Here is a 20,358-nt window from a genome sequence, read left to right as displayed (position 1 = left end):
CCTGACATTATTAATATTGCAGTGCTTGTGTGTGTAAAATGCACTCTGGCTCCAGTAGCAAATCAGTCTATGGTTCGCTAGTTACCAACCATGGAGTGACAGCTAAGGACGGCACACCAGGAGTGGGTCAGGGTGCAGCAGCATAATGCTGACCAGTGTAGGAGGCTGAGGAGGAGCCAGGAGAGGACTGAGGCTCCCTCTTTCCAAACTCATGCACACACCTGTGGTCAAGGTGCCTTAGCCGTGGTGCAGTTAGCAGGAGACAGGACCCCGTCCCACTTCAGAAGGAGCTGGGAGGGAATTTCTCTACAAAAGATCCAGTGCTAAGGACATTTTGTATCTCTTCTTAGTGGGAGTATCATCTTCGTAAAAAAGTGGGATTTAAAGAACAAAATAGCATTATGTCCCTGGCTGGGCTGCCGGCCTGCTGAAGTAGTACCGTCAGCAGCATTCACCTCATTGTTAGTCTGCATTCATTTTGTAAGTGTAAAATGCACACTGGCCACAGGTAGCAAATCACCTCATCCCTGACAGTCACCAGCCATGAAAGGGGCAGTCGATTACTGCGGTGCCCAGAATTGGCCACACCAGGACTATGTTGAGGAGAAACAGCAAGATGGTAAGAAGGTGAGATTGCAGGAGCCCCGTGAAAAGGCTGTGCCCCAGTTGGGAAGAACAGGACTCACTTCCTGTGGGAGTCCTGGAACCCTGGTGGTTGCTGTGTGTGGAGCAGCGGGAAGCGCTGCCTTTTCACAGGCACTCAGAATTTCTCTGCTAAATTAAATGAGTGGGCAGAGTCCTTGGAGGTCAGTGCGCCCTGAAGACTTGAGGACACCACGTGGAATTTACAGAGTAATATAAGGAGGAGGGGTATAGTGGTGCACGCATGTAATCCGGGCACTCTGGAGACTGAGGCAAGAGGATCTCTGTGAACTCAAGGCCAGCCTGAGCTACATGGTGAGACATTGTCTGAAAACAAGCAAACCAACACAAAAAATTAAACTAAAGAAGAACAACATTGTAAATTTTTACATTGACTCTGGAAAAGGAACACAGTCAATTGTCTGAATTTGTGCTGACGTTGACATAGGGGTTGGGAGTTCTGTAATAAAGAGCACACTTGACTGAGATTCACTCAGTCATTGTAGGAATTTCCTAGGCGATGTCCTAACACCACACGCAGTGCTCTTCTGATGCCTTATGTTCAAGGTGGCAGCAGTAATGTCAAATGTAACGTCTGAAGCCAGGACCTACAGTCATCCTTTGAGAGCATATCTCAAAGGTGAAGGAGCAAAACGAATGGCAGACAATACAGAAAACACAACTTTAACCCACGTCAGAAGCCTCTCGCTCACTCACACGTGTCAGTGGACGGTTCTGGCTCACGTGCTGTCGGGGACATTCAAACGCATTACGGTTATTCCTTACTAATCCCACATGGGTGAATGGAAATAGAGGAAGCACAGAGGAGTAAAGTCTGGTCTGATTCCTTGTTTAATACGTGTTGGATAAAATTAGTCACGTTTAATTTTTTGGAAAGATCAGAGTTAAAACAAAGGACAGAGTACTACATTATTTTTCTCAGTACGTCCCCCGCAGAGAGTGAAACCTTCTGTGTGTTCCTCTCTCTGTAGCTCCACAACTGGGAGCAGCACCAGCTACTCAGCACCTGTGTCAGACACTTACAGGATCTGTGCTCAGGCCAGGTGTATTGGAGGCTACACCCTGGAATCTGAGAAACAAAGCCGCGCCAGTACACTGACCCTGCAGAGAACAGGGAGGGAAAGGCGACTATTTCCTGAAATAATGTGATGACTGACACTGGGGCTCGGTTACAGCACAAAGATGGGTACACAGGTTCCCACATTCTTGGACAGAGTCACAAATATCATGTTTGGGTTGCTACTTATGCAGAACAACTGGGATGTGGAAAAGGAGAAAAGGTGGAGGGGGAAACACATAATTATACTACTAATTTTTGTAAGCTTTGTAAATAGAACAGTTAGTGCCTATGTTGCTTGATCAATTTTGCATGCCTATACCTGATAATCTGAGCAACTATTTTGAAGATAATACTATGTAATATAGTAACCATTGTTAATTTCCTATCATCTTGTTTTGAAATTCTGTGCCATTTTTATTGTTTTTATTCTCTTTAAAAGAAAAAAGGAAAAAATTAATAAACATGTGCTTACTCTGAAAACAAGACATACTGCTATTCTGGAAAGTGCATCTGAAAGCCAAGAAGCAAACATAAATTATCAGGTAATACAGGAAGTAGAGCTTTAACACATTTCAAACGTCTGGTAATCTCCACGTATCAGCTAATGACTCTGAATTAGGCCATTTTAGCGACAGTAAAAGCATTCTGCTTATTTCTAATGAGATAATGAATGACCCCATGCAGAGAGGAAGAACAGGAGAAGATCACTGTCCAGGGCAGAGCCTGAAGCTGGCAGTGTGGGGGTCAGGGAGTCCCGACATCACAGCTGCGTCTCCACTCAGGCACAGTGGGTGGACTTTCCTGAGGGTCATGCGGGCTCTATGACATCTCTGTGTGCAGAGCCAGACTCCAGAACCGTGGAGCGGAGGTCCAGGCATGGTTTCAGGACTACAGTGACCCACCTTGGCTACCCACTCCACGGACACCTGCTTCCTTCTTGCTACTTATAGACGCTCTGTTTATGTTTTATGTCCTTACTTTGGACCAATATGAGGTCCACTGTCAATTATTCAGTGAATTCAGAAAACAGGAAGCTCAAAACTATCATCCTAGGTAATCATTAGAGAAAACACACTCATTCAAAGTGATAATTATATTATTAATTTTGTGTTCATTTTGCACACACACAAAGCACATTTGTGTAAGGGTACAAAATTAGATATTTTGTGCTCACACCCATCAAGAAAATTGGGAGTTATTACCTGTGCCACACACTGACCACTCCAGTGATCTCTAAAGTTCACAGGCGTTTGATTCTCAGTGGAGGCGGAAACAAATCAGACACAAATGGAACACAAATGGAAATCATTCCTTGGCCCAGTGGTTTTCAGTATGAAAGTCACTCAGACGATGACTGTGGTTTAAAATTGAATTTCCTCTTTAGATTTCAGGCATGATTTCCCAAGAGAAGAACAAGTCAGGGATTTAATGTAGATTATTTAGTGAAAACCACAGTAATAAATTTAAAACAGCAACAAGTTCCTCAGTATGGTCCTTAGTCAAGATAGGCGACGAGTGTAAATTCACACACACAACCACGTGCAGACCTCAGGTACTGGGGCTTCTGGGCTGCACTGGTTGTGTGCATATCTTTAAAATAAAAATAGAATTATGGCTTAATAATATCAGGAAGTTGCTCTATGACTACTATCTTTGGTATCTAGTCAAAGAGAAAATCTTTGGTGAAAAGCAAAGAAAACAGAGAATGGGTCAAGAATTCCAAAGGGCAAAATGTGCATGTTTCACAATGAATCCTAAGTGGAAGACAAACAATTATTATATAAAAATTTTGGAAGAGGAAGAAAATATAAAGTTACCTGATAAAATAAAATCATACTAAAGTCAGACAACTAATTCCTTTGGCAAAGACTTAATTTACATGGCTTTACATGGCGTTTCCCGTTCATATCCTCTCCCAGAAACTAATATTCAACTTCCGGAATGTGAAAAACAAACATTCAAAATCAAATCAGGAGGTAATTTGTTATAATAATAAAGATTAAAAATGACAAATTCTTCACCACAAAGTCAGCTATTCATAAAATATATTCAAGAAACACCTGGCTGGAGAGTCATGACATCCTCATGGTGATCCCGGGGGCAAAGCCACTTCAAACAAGAAGGAAAGTATCATACTGTCACGTGCTTGCACACTGCTGGAGCAGCACCGGTGGAATCTGGCTTGACTCACTCTCATTTTGCTCATTTCAGATAGACCTTGTAGAAATCAAAGGATTTAGCACATCTCAGGAGCAGAATCACCCTGTATGGAAAGTCCGTGCAGTCCTAGTTTCTGACAGTTGTTATCATAAACAATGATGAATTTTGCTGTGTAAACTGATCAAGTGTACACACAAATAAGTGTTTAAGAACTATAATGTAATGTTAAGTAAACAACTTCTTCCTTAAAATGGTTGTGGAATAAAGGAAAATAATTTAAAATGTTCCTAAGTGTCCAACTATCATGATCCTAAGCAATGACAAGGCATTGAAATGCATATTTTTAACAATGAATTACTGAGCAGAATTACTGAATATGCAGTATTTAAGCACTACTAAAGTGAGTAGAACTTTGATGTTAATGTTGAAAAATTCACAGTAAATTTTAGAAGAAAAACAACTTGTATTTCACACAGGAGAAATAAAACTTCTTAGGAAAGGAATGACGTGGACAGTGTTTCTGTGCTTCTCCTGACTTTGCATAGTCCCTGTGCGGTGATATGCACATTATCATTACAGAACCGTACGTCTAAACCCATTGGTGTGCTGTGCCAGAATACCTGAGTCTGCGTAACTTATTTGAAAGAGAAAGTTATCTTCCAGTTCTCACAGCTGGAAAGTTCTAGGTCAAGGTACCCGATAACGCTGTCTGGTGAGGGCCTTTCTGCTGCTCCCCGATGTGACAGAAGCCCTATGGGGAATAAGGAGGCTGAAGAGTGCGTGGTGAGTCTCACCTCGACCTTCACCTGCGTTACGGGACAGGCGACTCCATGACCTCGTCACCTTTATACGCCCAAGTCTCAATACCATAGCACTGATAAAACATGAGTTTTGGACGGGACAAATTCAAACCCTAGCACTGTACATGTGGTTTTTGTGCATATTGTACAAACCCTGTGCTCTCCTCAGTCAGGTGAAGATTGCCTCCATTCCCAACTGCCGCATCTGAGATAACTTCATCATCCACACACAGATCGGTGATCCACAGTCTCATCTAAATCACATGAGGGTGGGGCTGGGGATTTAGCTCAGTGGCACAGCACCTGCCTGGCAAGCGCAAGGTCGTGAGTTCGATTCCTGGTACCGTAAAAAAAAAAAATCACATGAGGGCAAGATTCACGCAAGATTCATCCTGAAGCAGATTTCCTTCCAGTTGTGAGCCTGTGACACCCATTTCTGTGCTTCCAAACCAATGAAGAGACACATAGATAGACGTAGCCATCCCTAATGGATTGATACTAACAAAGGGAGGGGTAACCTGCCCCAAGCAAGTCCACACCCAAGAAGGAAAACACCACAGAATGTTTAGCCCCGAGATTAATCCTCCCTGACTCCATATCTGGCCTTCCACACAGACGGGGCTGTGCTTGGGCTCCCGCACAGTGATGGACTGAGAACAGCTCTCGTGGGCTGGAGTAGGGAGCAAGGCTTGGCACATGGGTGGTGGACTTTGCTTGGTTTTACTTGATAGCTCTGAGCCCACATTCTGAAGGCTGCTTTAGGAGGAAATCTCTGTAGTAGCTCTGCCCCTTGGCAGGGTTTAGCCTGAGCTCAAGCCTAAATCAGACATTGTTTAAAACAAAGGCATAACTAGCAACGCCTCCACAGTTTTTGTGCTCTGGGCACCTGTCATTTGCGCAAGAATGTGCTACAGATTCTACACCCTACCTTCTGGAGAGGTGGCCTGTGCTACGCGGGGGTCACCTGTGCTGTTTATGCTTTTGGTGTGGCAGAGGAGCGCTGTACAGACAGATATTTTTCCTTTGTAACTTTTTTATATTCTGCTTTATTTTAAGGAAAAGCAAATTATATAATCAAATAATAAGATAATAACAATACTAAATGCACTGTGTATAATTATCTTCAAAGCAGCTACTCAGAATACAAGGCATAAAAAGACACGAAGAGCCGAGGCGGAAGCCAGGAGATGGACATCTGAAGGGAAAGTGCCGACTAACGCTCCTCTGAACAAACAGAAGGAAGCCTCCTTCTCTGCTCCTCGCTTCTTCCTTTTAGGCTACAAGCCTACTGCCGGTGCGGCTCCCACTCCGGGGGGGTCCTCTGCCTTCAGGAAAGCCACCCAGCCACACCACAGCTAATCCAGTCAGTTGGTCATTTCTTACTCCAGTGAAGAACACAGTTAACTGTCACGCTCTTTAGGGAAGTGTATTATTGCATTACGTTTAAACACATTCTCCTTATCCATTCATCTGTTGTTCAACACGTATGTGTTTCCCAGACCCTGTTACTATACATTGTGCTGCTACAAACATGGGCACACACGTATCCCAGTAATACAATGATCTGAGCTCTTTTGGGAAATGATCACTTCAGTCCTGGAGCAAAGCTCTCCTCCTAGGTGCTGTTCTTTTCTTTGATCAGGCTGGTTGGTTGCTTGTCCTCTCTGCTGTTCTGTGTAAGGGAGAGAACAGAGGGACTGGAGGCAGGATTGCAGTGCCAGTGTCCTCCTGACTCCTACATGGTGGCCTCACGGTCATTAGTGTTGGCTGGGAGCAGGGCACGCAGTTCCCAGGGCCTCTTGGTCTGGCGGTGGCCTGTCAGCTGGGGTGAGGCTGAAGTGTCTGTGCAGATGCCAGGAATCAGACATCCTAGGTGATAATGAGACGGGAGCTCCTCACTGTCCCAGGCCTTTGGAAATTGCTCGCATGTGAGGTTGTGCATTCTATGTGTTTGTCCTCGATTCCTTCCAAATGCCAAATTATGACTTTAACTCACCTTCCTTTAATACTGTTATACGTAGTGAGCTGAAGCCACACAACTCCCTGAATGCACAGCTGCTTAGAAATTTATCTCTAAAAACGTCTGGCTTCATTGCTTTTGAATTCTCTCTCCCAAGAATTGCAGGAGAAGGCACAATGGAGCTGAATTCTATATTCCTTTGCAGGTTGGTGACATTTAACCACTTTCCAAGTAGATATTTCTTCTTTCAGTCTAAACATTGTAATTAGCGGTAAATTCTCCCTACATTCTCCTCATGACCAGTTAGAGAAGCTGCAAGGGTCATTCGGGTTTTGCTGCTCAGCTGTGGTCCTCCTGAGTCCTCTCCAGGGTCTCCTTTGCAGTTCCTGTGCAGGTTTCTGCACTCTGAAGCGTTCAGTGCACCACTCCAGAGCTGCTATCCTGAGTGTAAGAAACTATAAAACGTCCGTCTTCCCTGGTACCAGTCTCTACCTGTCTTGGTTACTTTTCTCCCGTTGCTGAGACAAAATACCCAACGCCCAAAATGAAGGAAGGAAAGGTTTATTTAGCTCACAGTTTGTGGAGGTTTCAGTCCATACTTGGCTGGATCCGAGGCAGAAGGTAGCAAAGCAACAAGAGCAAAGGGGGGAATGGCAGTCAAACAGCAAACAGCCAGAGCAAAAGGGAGGAATGGCGGCAAGCACCTTCTTTCCCTGCCTTACTTTGTAAACAGGCTACCCCCACTTAAGGGGCATGTAACTCTCACATAATCTCCATGCCTTCCTCTTCCACAGGCTCAGGATGTATACAAAGTAAGCACCCTGGCTTCCTGCTGAGTCACTTAGCCAAACCTCTAGACTCCCCAAGTTGACACAATGTTTCAACCATAACACTACCTGAATGCATTTAAACTACCACAAAAGAATACCAGAAAGTGAATAATTCCTAAATGAAGAAGAATTTTTGGGAAACGATCACTTATCTCCTATTAGGGGCGCTGGGAAGTCCAAGAGCAAGTTCCCACCCTTGCTGTCTCCGTGGGCTTCTGCACAACATCTGCACAGGAAGTAGGCAGAAGGCAAGAGAGAGGCAAATGCAGTGAGAAGCTTCTTCATTAGGACCTTAGTCCCCTCCACAGGAGAGGAGTTCCTGTGCCCCAGTCACCTCTCAGGCGCCCCCACACTTGGATAGCACTACATGTGCAACACGTTTGTCTTTAGTAAGAAGGGAAAAATCAAAGCTCAGTAATCATTGCTGCTGACTTTGGGGCTAGAATGTATTCCACTGAAGTGAGAGTAACACTTAGCCCTGACATTTCTAATCTGCTTTCTGTCTTTGGTATTAAGGAAAGCCAATTAACTTCATGCACCATACTTAACCCTAACCGTAACCCTAGCCCTAGGCTTATGCCAAAGAAAGGTAGTGAGACCCTGCAATGCGGTCTCTGCAGAATCCTCAGTCAGAACCTTCCACGCTCACAATCTCTGTTTCTCCAGAGACATCATCATGGAGTCAGCCACAGACCTTTCCTTTCCCATAATTCCTGTGCCTGTGAAATATTGGCTTCTTATTTTCACCATTTTCCTCAGTGGATTATTACACACTGTGGAAACCTAATCCTGAGTGAGCTCCTGACCCCACACACCTACGGGCTTGTTTTGCATTATTCGTTCTATGATGGATTCATGTTTCATGTGCACCTCCATTTCTAAATGAGACACTGAGCCAGGCATGGTGGTGCAGGCCTTTAATCCCAGCGCTCAAAGCTGGAGGATCACCGCAAGTTCAAACCCAGCCTGGGCTACCTAGCCTGATTGAGTCTCAACAAAACAAAACAAAAAATTAGATCTTGACTGTTTTAGTCACCTTTCCTGTTGCTGGGACAAAATCCCCACAACTTAAAGAAGGAGAGGGCTTTTTGGCTCCTAGTTTGTAGATGACTCAGTCTGTAGTCAGCTGGCTCCAAGGCAGGGTGCTATGGCACAGGAGAGCTGCTCAGGGCAGGAGATGCAGGAAGCAAAGAGAGAGTAAAAGGAGGAGCAGGGCAGGAGATGTCCCCACCCATGTCCCAGGCTCAGTCTCCTGGACTAGACTGAGAAATAAAAGTATTTGAATAGGTCCATATTTGGTTATTCACTCTAAGAAGCGCTTATCCACGGAATTAGCTGGGTCAGACAGTACACAGGGACGCAGGCTGTTGATTTCAGGGACTATTCAGGGACTCACACCTGAGATAAGGTTCTGGGGCAGACATAACTGCTGCACAAGTTTTCCTGAATTAGAGCCCTGAGAACTCAAAGGGCCACAAATGACCACAGAAAGGAGTGCAGACAGAGGAACGGGGAAATGGGAAGGGAGGGAAAGGACAGGCACAGGCCAAGCCTGAAGGCTCGGGATGGACAGTGACCCGGATCCCAGGCCTGGGGCATGGGGAGGGACTCCTGCTAGACAGAAATAAAATTTCACAGCTTCTCACAGGGTGCACCTGTCTATGAGTGCGGGTGTTACTCTTTGAAAGAATAAGGATTAAAGCCCCAAAGCCTCATTTTTGCTGCCTCCGGCATCTAATTCTTTGGAGGGCTGAACAAGTGCATTTCCCACAAGACCCCATCTCCTACAGTCAGTCAGTTATAAGCCACAACTGCAAGCACCCAAGGCTTGGGAAATATCTAGATGCAAACCACGACGGTCCACCTCTGTCCCTCCAAAGCCCATGTCACTATATGCAAAACACATTCATTCCATTTCTAAGAGTCTCCAAAATCTGAACAGTTCCATCAGTACTGAAAATTCCAAGTGCAAAGTGTTCCCTAAGACTCAAAGCAATTTCTCACCTGGGAGCCTGTATAAATATCACAAGGAAGAAAAACAGTATCGACATACAATGGCACAGAATAAACAGTCCCAATTCAAGAGGGAGAAACAGGGATACAGAAAGAAATGGACCAGAGCAAGAGGAAAACTCAGCTGGGCAAACATAAATTCTGTAGATCCATTTCCAGCACCCAGGGAGTTGTGACACTGAGATGTGAACTCCAAAGGGAGTGGGGACCTCTGGCCGCTATGTCATAGCAGGTGACTGCAGGTCTCATGGCTTCTCTCCCAGGATGATGTTGTTCAATTTTCAGTTTTCCTCAGGTGTTTCACACTGCAGGCTTCTCTCACCTTATGGATCTCCACTGCACTTTGAGTTTTACTGTCAGCATCATGAAGTACACTCTCAGGGCAGCCTGCCTGGACAGCAAGGCCTTCTACTGAAATCTGCTGGAAGCCTCTCTGACCCCACAGCTCTTGCATTCTGCACACCTGTGAAACCAGCAACACTGATCATGCCACGGTCTTCCAGCTCAAGCAGTAGCCATGTACTTTCAATTACAGCTGTATTGATCTCTCAGTACTAGACTGTTGAGCACATTTACTGATTCCCTGGGAATTCAGCAGCCATTCTCCTTCTCCAAAAAGGGGCTTTGGGGCTCTCTTCTCAAAGAAACTTCTTGCACCTTTGTTACTGAGCTTGCATAGTGTGGACCTTTGCATGTTCTTGTAATGCCCTCTAGTAATTCTTCCTACCGTTCTGATCCAGAATTGTTAGTTTATAATCCACTTCTCCCCTGCTCACTTTTGGGGGCATTTTCTTTTGGGCAAACCTGGACTTTATGTTGCTACTAATTGCAGTATAACTGTGGCTAAAATCAGCAAGACATATTTATGCTTCATGCTTAATGTTAGGCTGACTTAAAACTTTTTCTGCCAAGTTAATTATTCTGCTGTCCTTAATATCAGTCTCCCAAAAGTTTTCAGGAAATGAGCAAAATTCAGACAATTTTCAGCCATAGCATAACACATATAGCCCAGAAGCCAACTGTCAATGGTTAAAACCACCCAAACCTGGTGATTACTGTCTGCCTATCTATGAGGACCTTGGACTTACAAGTTCTGAACAAAAGCTTGCATTGAGGTCTGCTCTCAGCATGCTGAGGACTTTTCTAACTAGTGTACACAAAACATTTCCAACTCCTCCCATGAAATGAGTCTACAGGCTTCTGAACCCCATGGTCAGGTAGCAGTCATGGCAACAACCCCACTCTCAGTATGAAAATCTGTCTTAGAAACTTTCCTGTTGCTGGAGAAAAACATCTAACACCCAAAACTTAAAGAAGGAGGGAGGGACTTATTTTGACTCTCAGTTTGTTGAGGTTTCAGCCCATAGCTGGACATCTCCAGGGCAGGGCAGTTTGACAGAGGGAATGGCAGAGGGCATCTGCTCATGGCCTGGTCTCCAGGAAGGCCAGGGTGCGTGGTGGAGCTGGGCTGGTGATAAACCTCACAGGCCATGCCCTCAGTGACCAGCCTTTTCTGAGCAAGCTCCATATCTTATTGTCAAATCAGCTTTCTGTAATTCATTCACCTCTGAAAGCACCACCTGTCGGAGGGTCATGCTCTCGAGAGACAACTAGATGTACAGCATAGCACTGCCTGGGATCCCAGAGCAGAGATGTCTAACTTTGATAGTGAAATACAGGCACTGTTTTCGGTAGTCTTAGCAGGTTCTGAAACATATCCTGTGCGCTCTGAGGCCCTAGGACTGCAATGCTGCAGGATTCAATCCAACCAGGAACTCATGACCACATAGTATGCATGCAGATAGCTGCATCATTTTGAGTGATTCAGTGGCTAAATTCCCTAGCTTAGACTTTACTTCACTCACTTCCCAGTCTGGACACCAAGGAGACTCAGCACTTCCTGGATCTCCGCTATTCTCAAACTCTCCTGTGAAGACTCCATGGTGCACTGTGATAGTCACAGAAACTATGGGAGTGTTTTGTCTTTCCCTGCTGATTTTGACATATTACACCTGCAGATATCTACTCAGGACTATTCTCTCAGGACATAGCAGTTTGCAGTTGCTTTGCCTGGAGCTGCACAACCCACGTCCCCGTTCAGAATTTATATTTCTAGGAGCACAAAACTTCAGACTCCCAATATCACCTCCATAGGACTGCCTGAGGGTCTTCTCCACTGGCTCCCATGGAAGGAGTGAGTGATGCAGGTGACCAAGTACAAGTACACCATGGTCTGTAGGATGTGAGTCCGATGCACTGTGATACCTGCTGCATTATGTTACTCACAGCCCTTATTCCATGAAGGTGTTTGTACACTGTGGCACCAGGACCTGAGTGACAGAATTTGAAGATCTTCATGGAAGAGGTAGACAGATGTCATCGATCTTAACCTAACAGTCGGATATGATCTCACCCATGCACACATCTGTGAAACCCTTACTCTGTGAACAAACAGAACACGTTGATCACTCCAGGAAGTCTCCTCGGTCCTGTCTCAGTCAAGAAACCCATCCTCAAGACAAATAATACTGTGCTTTGTTTTGAAAATGTACATAGTCATGTCTGGTCAAGAGCTCCAGACATGTGAAACAGACAGGATGAAGCCTTTGCCTTTCCGTAAATTTTCTCAACACAGTTTCTGTGATAATTATGTTATTGAATGTAATCACAATTCTTTTATCTCCCCTTAAAATTATATTTAATTATATAAATATCCTAAAGCTCATTCATAAATTCTCTTAGGCACAGTTGTGCATTTTTTCTGGGTTCACAAATTAATAAAGAAGTTGGTATGAGGATCTCGTGCTAGCTTCTCTATTCATGTTCCATTTCTCCACAGCACAAAACTAGCGGTGGAGATGCTGCTCCTTCGGATGATTGTGTGTTCCTGAGACTCTTCCAGTAATATTCCCATAGTGTTTCTCACATTTTCAGTCCCACCACAGTGTGGGAGAGTTCGGTTTCCTCTTCTCTCTGAGTTTTGTCTATAATTTCCCCAGACTGGACCATGGGTGGCAGGTGGACTTCCACTGCTGAACACGATGCGTGCTGGAGGCCACTGTCTGGTGTTTTATTCAGTATTTCCAGTTCACGTAGCCTTTCACTGCAGAGGAGAGATGTCCTTGCACAGAGAAATCCAGTGCTTGGCATTTATTAAGGACACCCATGAACGTTCGAAAGCTAAAAGTCATATAAAAATGCTACGTCCATAGAATCAGAGAGTAAAACACTGGTTACCAGAAAAAGGGGTGGGGATGGTAACAGGAAAACACAGGCCAAAGGGTGCAGCTGTGAATGAGAAGATGGACGTGTTCTGAAGATTCGGCGTCCAGGTGGGAAGTGATGGCTCTCTGCATATGACTGTGGTAATCATTTCACCACGTGTGCACATCCCTTCATCAAATCACCTTTTATGCATTCCATGCATATCATTGTTGTCAATTAAATATTCAAAAACTAAAACAGGGTAAAATATTGAAAAATGCTGTTGGGGTACATATAATTTTCATACAAAAATGTCTTTGCCAGAAGCCTTTTCATAAGATTCAGTTTATTGAGTTTGTTGCTATCCCTCACAGTAGGGATTTCAATGCACTGATTTTAGCACAAACATGGTCGTATAAATAAGCAACATCTGACATTGCCACTCAAGAGGCCACAGTGACTGGTGAAATAGAAAGCTACTGCTGCTCTGTGCTAAAGCACGGGGAGAAATCATGGCAGTGAGGGGAGCAGCCAGCTCTTTTCAGAATCTCATCCTCAAATCAGGGAGAATAGGAAGAAGCTGCATTTCTCAAAGCTGACAGGGATAAATAAAGGGAAGTGTACTCAGGGGAAACTGGTGTGCAGGGATGAGCAGTGGAAATGGCCAAGTAACAGGGATTGTACTTAATTTTCCACATGGCTGCAAAGCAGCCTGGACCTTGCAGGCAGATGACCCCAGGCCTGCACGGCAGCATCCCGACTGGGACTCTGTGTGCTGTCCTGGTCCATGGGGACAAGCCCTGCAGGAAGCCCTTTGGGTGTGCTCTAGGGAGGACCAGATTCATCTGGTGGTGACACTGGGGGGATGACAAGGCTGTGATAATTTTCTTCAAAGAGATATTCACTCAAAAAATATGGCCGCAGGGGCCCAGTGAACTTATCTTTGAAAATATGGAGTATAGCAAATTGCTTCACATCATAAAAAGAGATCAATCCTTCATCATATTGTAAAAAAATCCCCACTACCGAGGGAGGTGCTACAACATTCAGATTATGACGGGGTACAGAAAGAATCTGGTAAGAATCATAATCCCTCTCAACGCTCCAAAAGCCATTCTCAGGATTAACACCACCGACAGCTGTTTCCCTGTTGACAGAATCCGAGCACAGTCCTAGTGTCCAACTTTCATTCCCTGCTGTGTCCACCTCCCAGTAATGGCTTCCACTGGAGAAGCTGTTCCGACCCAGCACAGCTGGGAGAGAAGTAAATCTTCCAGGGCTTTCAGGAACAGTTTGCTCTGTTGACAAACATTCAACACGTTTCCCACCCTCTGACACCGAGAGCTGAGGGTGCGCAGTGTCTTCATCCAGAATTATGTCTTCTGCAAAAGAGGAAGAAATACATTACCTGTAGGCCTTAAGAAAAGAGCTTTCAATTCTTTGAGCACTGTCAAAAGAGGGGTGAGGACACAGCACAGGGGTCCAGGAGTCTTTTCCACAGCCCACTGCCCATCAGATTGTCCCACTTACAGGTGTGGAGATCTTTCCTTTCAGGGTAACTTCCCCGAAACACTTCACCTCTGGACCTGACTTGTGCTGTCATCTCAGTTTCTAAGGACATGTTTGGTAAGAATGACAGGCACGTGGCCGACACCTGGGCAAGGTGTTACCAGTGGTCTGATGCTCATGGTGCTTCCTAGGTTCTCACACAGCAGCACTGTGTGCACAGGGAGAGAGGGAACCTGCCACAGGGACCAGGAGATCACAGGACAGCAGCACAGAGCGACACAGTCAGTGTGCTCAAGGGGAGGAACCTGGGAAGGGCAGGGAGGAGAGTGAGGAGGAGAGCGAGGGGAGCAGAAAAAGGTGGGGAGGTGGGGAGGATCAGGGCCAGAGGACTGCCTGGGCCAGGGAGGCTGTTTTTAGGGTTGGACCCTTATTGGGCCATAATGGGGAAGAGTGAGATAGTGAACATTGGAGAGAATGAAGATGCCCAACTATTTATTAAGGCTTTCTGTAAAGACAGAAAAAGTACTGTAACAGCAAACAGAGAAATTCAACCATTAACAGTTATTGTTAACTGGTTTTCTTTGGAGGAAAAGAGCCATCACACGTGCACATGAAGAGAGAGCCTGACAGACCGGGAGGACACCATGCTACAGGAGCCAAGGAGGAGGGAGGGAAGCTTTCCCGTATTCATGAGTTCTTTGTGGCCCTGAGGTGCTCTGGTGCTGATGCCCCTGGCTCAGGGAGGGGAAGCCCCTGCTCCTGACTTGCACAGACCTTGCCCTGCTGCTGAGGTGAGCTCCCTGTATCTCTGCTCTCCGAGGTGCTGTGTGTGGATCTGGAATCCTCTGCTGCCCCAGGTTCACAACCCATTATTGCTAGGAAGGGCTGGGTTTTTAACTGTGGGGCTTGGTGTGAAAACCTGGGTCACAGGTTCAGCACATGCAAGGGAACTGGGTGCCCTGCTCCCCTGTTCTTCTCAGCCACGTGGTAAGTGGTTCTGCCTGGCTCCCACCCTGACCTGTGGCCCTGACTCAGGAGTGAAGCCCACAGCACCAACTGCCCACAACCCGAAACCTCCAGATCCATGAAAGAAAGTTAAACTTTCCTTTTTACAAGTTTATGGCAGGTATATATATGTTAAGGCAAAACGGAATATACAACCCTTGTGTATTCCCTCAAAAGTGTTTCTCTCACATCATCTCCCATGATCAGCGTGGTGATTCTCACACAGCATCAGGCGCACATGCCCACTGTGAAGACACCGTCCTAGTTCACATGCGTTTTACAGATTACGGGCCCAAACCTTTTCTTTCTCTCTAGAATCCCACGGAAGAGAGGAGGCAAACATGAAGTCGTCTTAAGTTTAAGTTGTTCCCGTTGCAATTACCTGCAAATTTTCGAGCTATCTTCAGACCTACAACCAGACCGAGACAGTAAAAGTCAGCTGAGTGACTAGGCAGGCAGGGTTTCCGTAGGTAACAAGCTGTAGATGCCAATTGTAAGAATCAGGATTGTACTTACACTGCTTTATGAAACACTTTTCTTTCTCTGAAAACAATCAAACGGACAGAGAGATAAATATTTTGATGACACACAGACTGAATTTTCAATTTTGCACAGGAAAAAAATTAGAACTTACCACGTACTTCAGCAGTAATTTCTTAAAAAAGGAAGAGGAGTATTAATTTTTGAAAGCCCAAGAATGTAGATCCTAGCATTTTTCTACATACAATTTGTAAAATTTTTGGGAACATTTGTTTAGCTTTCTGAAACTTGAAACAGAAGTACAGAAATAGTCTTTACCAAAAGTTGTCTCTGCTCTGCAAACAATCACACTGAGATAAATATTTTCATGATATATACACTGAATTTTGAATTTACCACGGGAGGGGGGGGGGAACTTACCTCTCTGTTCGTTAGTGATTCTCTCTAAAAAAAAAAAAAAAAAAAAAAAAAAAAAGACCAAAGGAATATTATTTTTGAAACACCAAGAGACTTGTTTCTAGTTTTGTCTTCATATAATTTGTAAAATAGTGGAAACATTCGTTCAGTTTTCTGGAGTTTAGAGTAGAAGGACAGAAACAGTCTTTACAAAAAGTTGCTTGCTCTGTAATCACACAGAAAGAAAAATTTTGATGACACACAGATTGACTTTTCAGTTTAGCATAGGAAAGAAATCAGAACTTACCACGTTGAATAGCAAGTCCCTCTAAAAAAAAAAAAAGGCACAGGAATATTAATATTTGGTGGGAATATTAATATTCCCACCAGGGAAGTGGTTCCTAGCCTTTTTAAAAAATATAATTTATAAGATACCTGGGAACATTTGTTCACCTTTCTGAAACTTGAAGCAGAAGTACAGAAATAATCTTTACAAAAATTTGTCTCTGCTCGGCAGACAATCACACTGAGATAAATATTTTCATGACACACAGACTGAATTTTCAATTTAGCACAGGAAAAAAACCAAAACTTACTGTGTTCTCTAGCAATTCTCTCTAAAAAGAAAGAAGGACAAAGGAATATTAATGTTTGATGCACCAAGGAAGTTGTTCCTAGATTTTATCTTCATATAGTTAGTAAAATATTTAGAAATATTTGTTGAGATTTCTGGAGCTTGAGGCAGAAGTGCAGAAGCAGTATTTACAAAAAGTTTTCTCTGTTCCTCAGTCACAAAGGTAAATACTTTGATGACACAGACACTGAATTTTCAGTTTAGCACGTGGGAGAAATCAGAACCTACCATGCTCTTTAGCAATTTCCTCTAAAAACAAAAAAAGACAAAAGAATATTAATATTTGAGATGCCAGGTGGGTTATTCCTAGCCTTTTTGTAAACTATTTGGGAAGTTTTGTTCAGCTTTCTGGAGTTTGAAGCCAAAGGACAGATAGGGTCCTTGCAAAAAGTTTTCTCTATTGGGTAATTGATGGAGACCACACTGCAGCAGCTCTGAGGAAGACTTAAATTAAACAATTGGCTTTCCATATTTCATGTGAGTCTGTCCGAGGCCTAGGTTCCTTGTCTGGAGATGGGGGATAGACTCTTAGTAAGTGAACCTCTGTGAGTCACTGATCCTACTGAGGCCTGTAATTGCAGGTGATGCCTTGAAGCCTCAAAGGTTAAGGCAAGGTCACAGCCAAGGACACCTGACTCCAAGCTCAACTAGATAAAGCCTGTAGCCGCAGGCATCTCACTCCTGGGTGGAGACCTTCCTGGAGTTAATGTTGCCCTCCTAAATTAACATAATGCCTTACTTGGTGAAGTCCTTGAGTAGTTCTGCCCTTCTGTTACTCCCCACCCTTCTTCTGATAACTAAATAAATAGGGACCGCTCAGAGAAGGTCTTGGTCTTAGCTCCAAGAGAATCTCAACATCTGTGAGAGATCTTTGATCTTCTTGAACCCCTGACATCGTTGCATTTGTCTGCTTATATTTAACCCATCCCATAAACTCTTTTAGGAGATTGTAGACCTATCAGTCTGCAATAACTAAGGGATATTATTAACCTGAAATGCAATCACACTGAGAGATAAATATTTCCATGACATATACACTGAATTTTCAGTTTAGCACAGGAAAGAAAACAGAACTTACCACGTAGTTTAGCAAGTCTCTCTAAAAAAAAAAAAAAAAAAAAAAAAAAAAAAAAAAAAAAAAAAAAAAAAATGGCAAAGAAATATTAATTTTTGAAACACAAAGAAAGTTGTTCCTAGCTTTTATCTTCATATGATACGTAAAATATTTGGAAATATTTGTTCAGCCTCTGCAGTTTGAAGTGGAATGACAGAAAGGGTATTTGTAACAAGTTTTCTCTGTTCTATAAACAATCACACTGAGATAAATATCTTCATGACATATACCCTGAGTTTTCAATTCAGCATACGGAGGAAAACAGAACTTACCTTGTTCTTTAGCTATTTTCTCTAAAAAAGAAAGAGCAAAGGAATATTAGTTTTTGAAACACCAAGAAAGTTGTTCCTAGCCTTTATCTTCATATAATTTGTAGGCTATTTGGAAACATTTGTTCAGCTTTCTGAAGTGTGAAGCAGAAGGACAGAAATGGTTTTTGCAAAAAGTTTTTTCTGTTCTGCAGACAATCACACTGAGATAAATATTTCCATAATATTTATTCAGATATTCACATATTATTCACATATGCTGAATTTTCAATTTAGCACAGCAAAGGAAACAGAACTTACCATCTTTTTTGGTGATTTTCTCTGAAAACATAAAAGGGCAAAGCAATATTAATTTTGGAAAGGTCATGAAAGTTTTTCCCAGCTTTTATCTTTATATAATTAGTAAAATACTTGGAAATATTTTTCAGATTTCTGGAGCTTGAAGTAGATGTACAGAAGGAATACTTTAAAAAATTTTCCTCTGTTTTGCAATCACACAGAAAGATAAATATTTTGGTGACACATGGGCTGAATTTTCAGTTTAGCGCATGGGAGAAATCAGAACTTACCATGCTCTTCAGCGATTCTCTCTAAAAAAAAAGGCAAAGGATTATTAATATTTGAAATGCCAGGTCAGCTGTTCCTAGACTTTTTCTCAATATGATTTGTAAACTATTTGGGAAGATTTATTCAGCTTTCTGAGGTTTGAAGGAGAAGGACAGAAAGGGTCTTTGCAAAAAGTTTCATTTGTTCTGCAATTGATGGAGACCACTAGGAAGCAGCTCTGAGCAGGACGTAAATTAACCAATTGACTTTCCATGTTGTTGGCTCCTTGTCTGGAGACGGTGGACTCATAGTAAGTGAACCTCTGTCAGGCACTGGTCCCTGCTGAGGTGTGTAATGGTGCGTGAAGCCCCAAAGATTCAATGGGTAAGAAAAGGTCACAGCTAAGGACTACTGACTCCAGCCTCAACTAGATAAAGCCTGTAGCCTCAGGCATCTCTTTCCTGGGTGGATCAATTCCATACTTTACTTGGAGAACTCCTTGAGTGGTTCTGCCCTTGAGTAGTTCCCTCCCTTCTTCCGATTACTAAATAAATACAATCGGGACCACCCAGAGAAGGTCCTGGCCTTAGCCCTGAGAGAATCTAAAATTCTGTGAGAGGGCTTTGATCCTCCTGGAGCCCTGAAATCATTCCATTTGCCTCTTTCTATTTACCTTCACCATACACTTTTTTGGGAGATTGCAGACCTGATCAGCCCATAATAACTACGAGATATTATTAACACTAAATGCAATCACACTGAGAGATAAATGTTTTCATGATAAGTACACTAAATTGTAAATTTACAACAGGAAAAAAACAGAACTTACCATGTTCTCCAGCAATTCGTTCTAAAAATCCCTCTAAAAAAAAAAAAAGGGGCAAAGGAATATTAACTTTTGAAATGCCAAGAAAGTTGGTCCTAGCCTTTACCTTCATATAATTTATAAAATATTTGGAAATATTTTTTCCAATATTTTGGAAAATTTTTGGAGGGAGGATCATAATAAGTGAACCTTATTATGGAGTTTGAATCAGAATGATGGAACGGGCCAGTTGTCTTCAATTTCTACATTTGACATCACTGAATTAGTTAAGAATCTGACCACCATTATTTGGAGCCTACAACTATCACAAGCAGCTTGTCATTGCTAACTTATTACTCCATTAGTTCAGTTTATATCTTCACCGCATTCCTGAGTTAGCTGCAAATGTTTCCTATCTGCTCAGCAAATTCGTACTGACATCCAGCTCTAGCCAGGGGCTGGCTGCGCACAGGGCCCTCACGATGGGTCAGGTGCAGTCTCTCCTCCCACAGGGCGACCTCTGCAGCCTGTCAGTACAGCCCAAGCTGGGCGCAGCATGGAATATACAACAAAAAGGGACCTCTGCACTCCTGGAGAGAGACTTTTGGGTTTTTTTGCATTATAAATATTATGTCTTCTTTTTTAGAGGCCAAGCTTTATAAAATATTGTGTCTTAAAAGTGAAATGTGCTTGTATACTTTTAAAAATCAGTAGAAAAATACATTTAATTAGTTTCCATTACCTACGTATAACCACATGAAATCCTTACATATACATTCAGCATATTTTTATTCCACGAAAAAATTATTGTACAAAAATGCTATGGCATCATTTGTCACTTTCACTGTAATTTTAAATACTTAAAATTAAAGTGTACACATAGCAGACCCAGCCCCGCAGGCGCCCTGCC

At 43.4% G+C, this 20,358-nt stretch overlaps 1 protein-coding gene across 1 annotated transcript in view; it reads right to left on the bottom strand.

The window, feature by feature from the left end:
* Window positions 1-20,358, bottom strand: part of LOC102027033 — a 74,643-nt gene that overhangs the window by 23,379 nt on the left and 30,906 nt on the right. The window contains exons 8-19 of the mRNA XM_013510133.1: window positions 19,473-19,505; window positions 18,667-18,687; window positions 18,398-18,418; window positions 18,101-18,121; window positions 17,793-17,813; window positions 16,943-16,963; window positions 16,677-16,697; window positions 16,388-16,408; window positions 15,930-16,128; window positions 14,964-15,118; window positions 13,717-14,072; window positions 9,809-9,949 (exon numbers count right to left, since the gene is read on the bottom strand). Coding sequence (XP_013365587.1) covers window positions 9,809-9,949; window positions 13,717-14,072; window positions 14,964-15,118; window positions 15,930-16,128; window positions 16,388-16,408; window positions 16,677-16,697; window positions 16,943-16,963; window positions 17,793-17,813; window positions 18,101-18,121; window positions 18,398-18,418; window positions 18,667-18,687; window positions 19,473-19,505 — 1,031 coding nt within the window. The remainder of the gene's footprint in view (window positions 1-9,808; window positions 9,950-13,716; window positions 14,073-14,963; window positions 15,119-15,929; window positions 16,129-16,387; window positions 16,409-16,676; window positions 16,698-16,942; window positions 16,964-17,792; window positions 17,814-18,100; window positions 18,122-18,397; window positions 18,419-18,666; window positions 18,688-19,472; window positions 19,506-20,358) is intronic.

Source organism: Chinchilla lanigera, unplaced genomic scaffold (genome assembly GCF_000276665.1).
Source record: "Chinchilla lanigera isolate Chin_1 unplaced genomic scaffold, ChiLan1.0 scaffold00212, whole genome shotgun sequence".
Classification (NCBI taxonomy): Eukaryota; Metazoa; Chordata; class Mammalia; order Rodentia; family Chinchillidae; genus Chinchilla; species Chinchilla lanigera.
Note: the sequence above shows the minus strand (reverse complement) of the source record. Positions and strands in the feature narration are given on the sequence as shown.